At 36.3% G+C, this 11927-nt stretch overlaps 1 protein-coding gene across 4 annotated transcripts in view; it reads left to right on the plus strand.

Moving 5' to 3' along the window:
• slc11a2 (solute carrier family 11 member 2) overlaps positions 1-11100 on the plus strand; it is a 212569-nt gene extending 201469 nt beyond the window's left edge. For all 4 annotated transcript variants that reach the window (XM_051672313.1, XM_051672310.1, XM_051672311.1 and 1 more), the window contains one exon: positions 6766-11100. In XM_051672313.1, the coding sequence (XP_051528273.1) occupies positions 6766-6873 (108 nt within the window). In that variant the 3' untranslated portion in view covers positions 6874-11100. The remainder of the gene's footprint in view (positions 1-6765) is intronic.
• Positions 11101-11927: the final 827 nt, after the last annotated feature.

The raw sequence follows: 11927 nt of genomic DNA on the forward strand, positions 1-11927 counted from the left end.
GAAGAATTGCAAAGAAAAAGCCACTTTTGAAACAGAAAAACAAAAAGAAAAGGTTAGAGTGGGCAAAGAAACACAGACATTGGACAACAGATAATTGGGAAAGCATGTTACGGATCTTAACCCCATTGAGCTTTTGTGGGATTAGCTAGACTGTAAGCTGCGTCAAGACAGCCACATCTATGACAAGTGCTACAGGAAGTGTGGGGTGAAATGTCACCTGAGTATCTGGACAAACTCTTTGAAGTATTTTATTTTTTTTTTAAATTGTAATAGTAATTTTTCATGTTACTAATGTCCTGACTATACATTGTGATCGGTTGAATGCCACTTTGGTGAATAAAAGTACCAATTTCTTTCCATAAGAGCAAAATCTGTACATTACTCCAAACTTTTGACCGCCAGTATAGTTTATTAGAAATCAAACAGCCGGGAGAGTTCTCAGCAGAAAACTATTTGAACGAAGTTTATACACAAACATTATACTTCACATTATACATTATACTTTTCTGGTTACCTTGAGACATACACAGACATACACTGCTCCTTACTTCCTCATTCATCCTTGTCAGATTTACCAATTAATTGGGGCCAATAGTTGCGTTTATTAACTATAGGCTGTCAGAAAAAATCAACACCTATAGTCTCTGAGATTTATTTTGTCTTTTTATTCCTCCGTGGCCAGCGCTGGAGGGTTCTACAGTATAAAGGCGCCCTCTAGAGGTTAAATTAAAAAAAAAATCACTGACTCAGTGTGGAGTTTGTTTTTTCAACTTGACTAGGCTATGCAGAGAGACCATTTCAAATGTGGTTTTTAAACACTGAAAGAGAAAAGCCAAGGTATGTATACAAAACACATTATTATTGTCATGGTACAATAAATCAATTATTTAAGAAAACCAAAGGTGGTTTGATAATTAATTTGTTTGAGGGGCGTCCAATTTGTTCCGGTCAGGTTATAAACATGAGCGCTCTGAAGAGGTTTTGTTGCGAAGCAGATTTATATGTTAATTATAAGTTGTAAATCATAATTTCATGTTAATGTCAACATTATGTGAAAATGCTGCCTGAGTTTTTGCTTTTGCTCGGACATTCACTTGCGTCAGAAGATCGCGAGTGTTCGTGTGGAAATTGTTGGTGCTCGTGTGGTTGCGGTTCGCATCATATGAGAGGAATTATGAGCGGAGCCAAGCAGCTTACGAGCAGCTCACGACCTCCCGATAGTGATGTCCGGTTCATGAACAAATCGTTCTTTTGAACCGGTTCTTTTTGGTGAACTGGATGAACCAGTTCACCAAATCAGACTGAATCGTCTGAAACAGTTCGCGGCTCGAGTCAACACTGATCCACAAGTTACTCATTCAAAACTCTTTTTCGGACGTTCCTGACAGTCACTCCCACTCGAAATGAGCCAATATCCTAGAGTATATAATACTATGTTGCCGGTTTTTGCCAACTCTTCTTATTATCAGTGCTCCAGTTACTCCAACAGTACACTGAACTGAGAACTGTCTCTTTCAGACATGTCCAATGAACCGATGAGTCACCAGTACACTGAACTGAGAAAACAGTTCAGACTTGGAGTCTCGGACATGTCTGCTGAGAACTGATGAGCTGCTGATAACGAGCATGCGTGAACCGATGACTTGAATGAGGGGGCGAAATGTATGTTTCTTTATGGTTTCTCATGGTTTCTGTTAAAAGTTGAGTTAAGAAGACTTTTTTACGTTATATATTTTAGATATGTAGCTAAAACATCCTCGTTTGCACATCATTGCCCTTTTTGGGTGCTTTAGTTGAAAAACTTGAATGTAGGAAACTTATCCAAGATTATTATTATTATTATTATTATTTAATTGTATAAAATGTAAATCAGCTGTATGCGCTTACAAACGGCTTTATCTGAATGTGTTTTGACTGTGTATTTTCATCCACCGGGATAATAGCATTGTGTGACATCATTGCGTGATAATGTAAACGAACTGGTGAATCGGTTTTTAGAACCAGTTCATTGAAACGAATTTTCCGAAAGAACCAGTTTGTGGAAAAGAATCGGACTTCCCATCTCTACCTCCCAATCATTTTTAAAAGTGTCTAAAAAATGTGGCCACTGTCAGCTTGAATTGGTGAGATGTGTGTGGTTGAACGAGCCGATTTGGCGATCTTCCTGAAGTTGACCAATCAGGAGAAGGTGTTACAACTCACACAATCAATGAAAACTGAGTGTTCGTGAAGCTTTTACACATTTGGAGAAAATGGTTGTGTTAAAACTGTGTTTTTCGCATATTATTCAAGACCACATCACTGGGAATGATTCTACAGAAATGCTATGCTGTTCTCTCTTCTTCAAACAAATCATTTGCCGTACGGGTGCACTAGAAAACAATCTTTATCACTCTGATGGACAAAGTTTTAACATTTCCACCATGGTCTATTTTTATTCGTCATACTTGCATTCATTTCAGTTCTAGGGCTTCATTTAGGGGGATATTGCATCTGTTATACTTGTATAAGCATAGTGGATATGTGATAGATTTTTGTTACTCCCCAAGCGCATGTCTGGTGAAACAAAGGACTTCTAGGATGAAAGTTCTAACTGTCAGTCAACCGCTGCACTAAAACAATATTTTTTTACTTTGCTGTGTGTGGCTTTAAAGTGTATATACATGGACAAGACCTCACAGATCTTCTTCAGAATGTCTGCTATCAATATGCAAGCAGTGACACAGATGAGAAGGAGCCTACATCTAAAGCTGAATAGTTCTATTAGCCTGCTCCACTAAAATAACTCCGAATTCTGCAATAAACATCATGTTTGCACACTTTTTTTTATTCTTGTACATTTTGTGCACTTTATTATCATGCAGTATCTGGCAGCAGCAACACACTGATGTTATGATTGATGTATGCAGTCATAAAATCACACAGCCTCCCTTCGAAATCTGAATCTGTCAGATGTTGGACAGCATTTGTAATAATTATCCATATTTATTATTTATTTATTTTTTAAATGTGCAGATGTGTTTTCAGCTAATGCAGCTGCTGGCCATGCCAGTCTTCTTTTTTATTTCTAAATCGTAAGGTACAAAGAAGTGATGTCCTCCTCTGGCTTTATGTCTTATAATGATAAATAGCGTGAAAATTCATGCGATTGCTCCGGAATTTGCCAGGTCGTGAAGTCGTGTCATGTACGATTGCACCTGTGCGATTATCAAATAAACTGACTCGTAATGTGTGCTAGGGCTCACGACCTCCCGAGTGTTAGAACTCGCACCGTGTACACCCGGCTTTACTCACAAGCACACACAACGAATTGGCGACAAACAACAGAAATGAGAGTTATATAGGGAGAGAAAATGAAGGACAGGTGCACTGATATGTGTATAGTATGTGTATAGTAATTTCTATAATCCTTGGCCATTCCCAATACGAGTTATAAGGTTTTGAAATTTGATTGGCCATTGGCAGCAATTTTTGTTAATTTGTCAATCCATTTTTTAAGAATGTTACAGTTTGAACCAAAGATGATGCATATTTAATTTGAACTTTGTCGGTCAAAAGGCTGCGAAGTTATGACAGTTTTTTAGTTGTAGTGCAGGGGTAGAATTATACGATACTTTATATCTTCTATACATCCTGTTGACTGTGTGTACCGAGTTTGGTTACGTTTGGAGTTTGCTTTGAGTAGATATTGATCAGTTACTCAAATCACATTCAACCGAAGGAATTGTATCGTTAATATCTTCGGAATGATTTCACATATCAAAATTCTTTTGATACCTTTTTGTCAAGGGGGTCTGCAGACGATGTATACCAAATTTCGTGCCGATCAGACTAATGGTCTAGGAGTTCGAAAAAGTTTTTCAAAAAATGTAAATGCCGGAAAAAATTGTAAGTAGGGCTTGACTCAATGAATCAGAGGAAAAAATATTTTTGATTCTAGCCCCCACGGTTGCAGAGATATGAACACAAATGCAAAGGTGCTTATTATAGCGCCACCGAGTGTCTGACAGATGTAGTAGTGGGGGGGATTTGGAACCATCCTGTCAAGTTTGGGATCTGTATGACTTACAGTCTCTGAAGCCCGGATACTTTTAAGGCAGAAAAAGAATAATAAATATAGTCGCAAGCGGCAATTATCAGAGGCCAAGCACGTATGGAGAAATGACAAAATAATCTGATTTGACAGGAAAGATCCTTTTGAACCCTAACTCAAACCCTAACTGCCTTCAGAGGGCTGACTGCATATTCACTGCTCTCTTACAAAGTCATTCATTTTGTAGGTAAATTTAATATTTAAACCACCTCAGATGCAAGTTTAAAGTGAATCCATAACTGAGATTTAAATCAGAGTTTAAAGTAATGGAGCAACAGGATTAAAGTCAATTCAGATTTACTGTGAAATTTAAATCGGGATCAAAATGATGATTTAAATGTAACCCTGGTTATTTTTACACAAAGTTTAAAGTTTTGTGCAACAGAATTATCAGATAAACCTTGATTTAATATAAATTTAAGATTAATCCTGGTTGGTGCAACCCAACCTTAGTCTACATTTAATTACTCTTAAGACCCTTTGAATGATTTATAGTTATGTGGCTCCCTCTGGTGGACAAACAGTACTGCCATTTATGCCTATGTAGGCCTTTAATACAGTTGAGAAATTAGGTATTTTTTATGTTACAGCCATGCTAAATTGATGAAATTTTGCATGTTACCTCAGAATGTTCTTTTGTGCATGTACACTAAGTTTTATTAAGTTTAAAATATGTGCTCACAAGATATGGTTCAATTAGTCATAATAGGCCATACCCAAAAACCTATCGGCTAATATCTTCTGGTAACTTTTTGTCAGGAATGTCTATAGATAATGTATACAAAGTTTTGAGTGAATCGGGCAAACAGCCTAGGATGAGTTTGAAAAAGTAGTTTTTTCAAAAAATCTAAATGATAGAAACGTTTTAGTTTTTTTGCGGAAATGGAAATTCATGTGACCGCATGATTGAGGCATTGATGGATTCACAGAAAAACAGTTCTGGGGTTAATTTAGCTGCTTTGAGCACAGTTGCACATTTAAGATTTTCTTAAGTTATAGCACCTCCTAGCATAAAAAATGAACGAAACTTGCCGTGTTACCATTATCTTGTCTATGTGTACAAACTTTTGTTAAATTTGAAAATTGCGCTCACAAGAAGACTTATTAACAAGGTTAAGTAGTCATTATAGGCCATGCCCCAAAACATATTTTCTTATATCTTCAGAACGATATTACATATCAAAATTCTTTGGATAAATTTTTGTCAGGAGGGTCTGTAAATGATGTATACCAAGTTTCGTGAGAATCGGGCAAACGCCCTTGGACGAGTTCGGAAAAAGTATGTTTTTCGAATATATCGAAATTGGAGAAAACATTTCTTGCACAAATGAAAATTCAAGTGACCATATGATTTGGGGGCACTGGTGGATTCAGAGAAGCTACAAATGTTTATTGGTTATAAGGTGCTGAAATTTGATTGCCCGTTGGCGGCCATTTTTGTTAATTTGTTGAATCGATTTTTTAAGAATATGTTAAAATTTGAACCAAAGATGCTTGTTTAATTTTAACTTTGTTGCTCAAATGGCTGCAAAGTTATAACGGTTTTTTAGTTGTAGCGCCCCCTAGGGGTGGAATTGTATAAAACTTTGCTGACATTTTCTAAACATCCTGTTGACTATGTGTACTGAGTTTGGTTATGTTTGGAGTTTGCGTTGAGTAGATATTGATAATTTACTCAAATTGCGTTAAACCAGTCTGTAGATGATGCATACCTAATTTCATGCCGATCGGACGGACAGTCTAGGAGGAGTTAAAAAAAGTAGTTTTTTCAAAAAAATTCAAAATGCTGGGAAAAAATTATAGATGGAAATGAAATCTGAGACACATACATTTTGTATGGCTTGACTCAAGGAATCAGAGGAAAAAAGAATTTTGATTCTAGGCCCAGAGATATGAGCCAAAACATAAGTGTTTATTATAGTACCACCTAGGGTCAGATGGGTGTGCATTTGTGCGCCTAAGTAGTGGGTGAGATATATGACCATCCCGCCAAGTTCGGTGTCTCCACAACTTACGGTCTCTGACATCCAGACACTTTTAGGGCGGAAAAAAAAAATAAGAAGAAAATCAGTACAATTACAATAGGGTTCCAGCACCTCTGGTGCTTGTACCCCAAATAAGTAAAATCGAATGTATGATTATGGACTACTTTAAGCAATAAGTTACGAGAGGCTGTGCTATATTTTGGGTATACTCATGGCTTAACGCTGTTGTTAGGCAAGACGTACGGTATATTTATAATATAACAGCCTCAAGTGCCTTATTGCTTTTGTAATACAGTTATAAAACAACATAATAAACTTAGAATATGTAATAAAATACAGGGACACACATGTTCATTCCAACTTTATTTTACGAAGCAAATTCATGAAGTGTCATCACTCTGCTAGCCTAACCTTGCATGTTAACTAAGTATAATAGTTGCTCTTAATGGGTGCTGCACAGTTAGTTAGGTGATCAGGTGTTTCACGTCATAGCTGTTACAATGTTATGTATTTTAGCATGAATGGATAGATGTTTTGGCCAATCAGTGACCTGGACTGCAACTGTCCTCTTTATAATGTATGGTACTTTTTGTCAAATGAAATTAATTTACATTTTTGGATGAACTATTCTTTTAATGAAGATGTCCACAGTTTAGCTCGAAATTCATCTGTTTGTTTTCGTTTCAGGTGTGGCTGTGTTTGATCGCTCTTGGTGTCTCTCGTCTGGATGTTGGTGGCTGGCTTCAGTTTCCCCCAGCCATTCTCACTGAAGACCAACCAGAGTTTGATGATTGAACCAAACACACAATTTAACTGATATATATATATATCCAAAGTATGTAAACCTCTCAGAATATGTAGTTTTATGTTGTAAAATTAAGATTATGAAGCTGTAAAAAGTAATCAGATCAAATTTATGATTCACTAATTTACTAAATTGACATATTTAACCTTATTTTTTTCATTTGTATACCAAAAAAACTGAATCAAATAAAGAAATTGGATTTGTTTTAGTAAATGAACAGTACAATGGCATTGAATGCAGGAACCAGAATTTAAGTGTTCAGAAATATCACCCCATCAGCCTATGTTTTGTAACACAAGTGTTTGGAAACTCCTGTCTATCCGTCTGTCTGTCTGACAGTCTTTGCATGCTCGCCTGCTGAGAAATATCTTGCTCATTTAGAGTTATGATGCCTTAAACTATTGTCATTTTGGTCTACAGATTTGTGGCCTTTTTGACTCTAAACGAATAATTAAATACTTTACATCAGTGGATTGTTTGTGAACAAGATATGAATTGATGAATAATGACTGACATAAGGCAGATTGTCTATTACTAATACAGTTTGTACAGCCATTTCAAGTAACAAAGGAACCACGAAAGTGCCTTTTTAATTCATTTAGCAAAAGAAGCTTGTTTAGTGTCAGCTTTAATATGTCCTCAATATCAGATTTCATGTCCTCGACTGTTATTCATCTTTTAAAGCCAATCTGAAGCTTTCCCATATTAATATGTATGTTTCAGCTCACTTACTACTCATTCTTGCTGTTGCGTTAGTGTTTTGAAATGCTAAAGATGTTTTGATTGTTTACACATTTGGCTCAGTATGTAATTCTCTTGTTATAACAAATATAATTTGTTTTTATGTATTAGGAACAATTTAAGATTGCAGACATAAATACTGATCATGGGAATGCAGAGGGAAATGGTCTAAAAAGATCAGGGTATTCACTAGCACTAGGTTTATGTACAACAACTGGCCGAGAAAAAACTTCACCACCTGCAAGATCATTTCCAAGAATAAGGATGACACTCTCAACAGGTAACTGAGCGCACAATAACCCAAGGTTATTATCGTAAACTAACACGAAAACTAAATATGTAAAAAACATTTTCGTAAACTGAAATTATCAGCAACATAATTGGAAAAACTGAAACTAAACTGAAATACATTTTCATGGCTCTAAAATAAAACTAAAGTAAAAAAAAAAAAGAATCTTTAAAAAATATTTAGTTTTCGTTTTTAAACCTTTAAACCCGCTATTACCTTAACATTAAGATGCCACTACACGGTGATAGTACAAGTAGTTGACCTATTGCCCTCATTACATTAGCAAAGACAGAGCGGGAGTAAATCACTACAGTACATAATGGGGAGAAGCAAAGCAGGTAGAAAACTAGGGTGACCAGAAGTCGGTCAAGGTTTCACGAAGTGTGTCCTGGTGTCCTGTCATTTGTCGAAAAAATGGTATAATGTCTAGGTTTCAGCTGTTAGGCTCACCTGATTTTTTTCTTTGAAATTAATATCCTCAACGTCCTACTTGGTATCGTGTCTGGTATCGATTGCAGGGAAGGGAAGATATTTTGTTGTATTGCACGATGATTTGACTACTTTCATTATAGTTTTGCAATAACCTGCTCAGAATATATCTGGTTACCGTGACAACGACTAACTCGCTTAGCGCTCTCTGCTGCTCTCTGTCATCATCCATCGCAAATTAGAAATGCCCAAATGAAAATGCATGTTCAACAAGCTGAAAGAAGCCGATCTATTTCTTTGCACAACACGTGAAAATGGAATTGAAATGTTTTGCTGTCACTGTTAATGTTCACTTTCCCATGGCCATTGTGTTAAGATTGAATGTCATTTTCATACAGCTGTATTTTTGTTTTTAAATAGTACAAGCACTTAAATGTGGAATTGTATTTTAACTTTTAAGTTCCAATGTTGCAAATTTTGTGCAAAAATTTGTAGCTGACAAGAAATTTCAAGCACTGGCAAGTCGTATCATTATAACACATGCAATATGACATCCTATGGATAGAATAGGCTATATGGAATTTGTACATTTTACAAATATCTCAAATGTGGTAAAATCTTATAAAACAATATATAATAAATTAACATTTCACATATTAAAAGATGTTATATTGAATTTGGCTACATATTTCAATACAGTGTGTGTGTGTGTGTGTGTGTGTGTGTGTGTGTGTGTGTGTGTGTGTGTGTGTGAGAGAGAGAGAGACAGAGAGAGAGAGAGAGAGAGAGACTTTCAAAATCTGGTCACCCTATAGCAGCGATGCCCGAGCTAGGGCCTGCGGGCCGATGACCTCTGATTTGGCCCGCCTTGACATATTTGACAAGAGTGGGAAAAAACGGGGGGAAAAAATGCTATTGATACAGCTTTTCATTGCATTAATTTAGCAGATTGCAGGGTAATTATTATTATTATTATTTTTGTTTGTTTGTTTGTTTTTTGTTTTTGTATAATGAAATCATAAAGGAGGGGAACAAGGGCAACTTTAATATTTTAATATAATACAATTGCAGAGCCTGAAATTCGGCTAATAATTCCCACAATATCCACGTTCATAATGCGGGAAATTCCCGCACACTTTTATTCACTTTACAGTGCAGCTGCGAATTAGTAAACCAATAGATACAGATGATCAAATCAATAAACTTGTTTTGTATCAAACTGTAATTCAAGAAGCTGCGCGAGTAAATCCGCTGTCTTTCACTTTCTGGTGCAGCTGTCAGCAGTGTCAGAAGTGTGAGCGCGTGCAATGAGAAAGTGCTTTGTCGCATAGATACTTAAGATGTTACAGATGTATAAACCTTTCTAAACCTGTTAATTCAACATGCAAATGGTGTTATACCGTCTCCGTAAGCGAGCAAAGCGATAGAACTATATAATTCCTATTTATAATCAACAAAGCTGTTAACATTGCAAGCGCGTGCGTCTTTCATTTCAGCGCTCCCTCATTATTTATAATGCAGCATATTTGCAAGAAAGGCAGAAATAGCAAAAATGCTTTTCACAATAGAGAGACGCGTAAACACCTTTTGCATCTCTCATCTCCATCTCTAGTTCCATCCGGGGTCGGAAATCAACGAAAACCCTGCAATCTGACATAGTTCCAAATTAATATATCCACTGCGTTCTTTATTTGAATTTTCGCTGAACATTATTTGTTTCGTGCTGTCCGTTGTGCAGATGTTTCAGAGTCACTTGCGGATGCTCGCGCCATAAACGCGCACAGACGGGCTCTTCACTATAATGTAGTTAATAATAATATTAACATAAATAATATATGGATGTGTTAAATGGCCTTGATGTTAAATAAAACGTTATTAATGATACAATAATAATTTTACAGAACATGAACCACTTTTGGTGTATTAATCATATCACTGAATAATGTTCATTGTTTTATTAAATTGGCTTTGAATTGCTACGTTTTTTTTTTTTTTTTTTTTTTTGTAAGCTCCTCATTCCAAATCTGGAGAAATATTGTCATCAACTCCTCTGTGTCGGTGCATTTGTTTTTTAGTCTGTTAATTTAATAGCCAAAATATTTGGAAATATGTGAATGAGAAAAAAAAAAATTTGTTTCAGTAACTATGCACAATTTTGCAATATAGAGATCATGCAATTTTGTAATTATTGTAACATGCCATTTTAAAATTGAATTAAAGTATTTGATATAAAAAATGATGACGGAGTCATAAAGCAAGAAAAAACTACCTTTGTAAAGGTAAAAAAAAAAAAAATGCCCCCCATATGAGCTGTGTAATGGGGGCAATCCACCCCTCCTCCCACCCCCATTTTCAGAAATTAATTTAAGGCACTGAGTTTGTTATAATGCAATGTTCTCTCTTGGCCCACAGCCCTCAATCAATTTTGATTTTTGGCCCTTCATAGGAAAAGTTTGGGCACCTCTGCCCTATAGAAAATGCGCTAGCCATATCTGCAGCTTCAATTATGACACATTTGAACCTTTTTTGGAATGACTGTTCATTGTGTTGCCAATGCATGATGTTAAAACAAAGAGAACAGACACAATATCATATCCAGTAATTTATTATTATTATTACATTTCATTTGGAACTGGTATAGAGTTTTGTTTGATGTTCAGTTTTCTGAGTTGCGATAAGACTTACTTTCTCATGTCAAATGCACTAAAGAGGACTTTGTGGTTAGTTCGGTAAAAAAAATTAAATAAGCATTCTTAAATTGGAATTATGTGTTTTCTTCTACTGTAATATCAGTAATGAAATTCAGTTGGTCTTCAGCACAAACTCATACACTCAAAGAACAGCAGACTTCACTACATAGTAGTCAAGAGGGTGTTCTAGTGGTAAGGCAGAAGAAACTTCCTGCGCTTTACCAGTGAGGCTGCACTGCAGCAATAAAGCCCACGTCTTTAGGGCACTTGGATTTCAAAGCAACACGCTCAGCACAACAAAGTATGAGTCAACCTCAGCTTCCCTGAATGGTGGTACAAGTTTAATATATTTGCCGAAATCAAAGTCAGACTCAGAGGATGTGTGATCAGAGACTTCAGTTAAGGTGGCAACAGGTGCAGTTGAGAAGCAGAGGGAGGTCTGGAGTGAGATAATGACACAGGTCTTCTATACAACTCTAGGGCCTGCAAATCCAATTCACACAGCTTCATGTCTTGGTTTGCCTCTGCTTCCACTACACAGCTCTAACTCCTTTAGCCTAAGTGCTAGCATAGGGTCATGAGGGTCAACAGAATCAGTGTTGAGAAGAACCTCCTTGGCTACAGTTTCCACTGCAAACCCAGGTTGTTCCTCAACACTGCCCTTAGATTGCCCTGGCAAAATACCAGCCTTAACTAGCTTCTCAACCAAGTCCTCTTTTATTACTTGTTTGGTGGACTCTTTGAGAACATCAATATTAAAGAAATCTGCTATCAAATGCAGATCCTTCTTTTTGCAGTGGTTGAAAAGCTACACTGTAAAAAATGTCTGTAATTTTAACTGTAAAAGACTGTAAAAACGTTACAGAAATAAAACGTAAATTGATTAACGAGTATT

Source organism: Myxocyprinus asiaticus, chromosome 35 (assembly GCF_019703515.2).
Source record: "Myxocyprinus asiaticus isolate MX2 ecotype Aquarium Trade chromosome 35, UBuf_Myxa_2, whole genome shotgun sequence".
Taxonomy (NCBI): Eukaryota; Metazoa; Chordata; class Actinopteri; order Cypriniformes; family Catostomidae; genus Myxocyprinus; species Myxocyprinus asiaticus.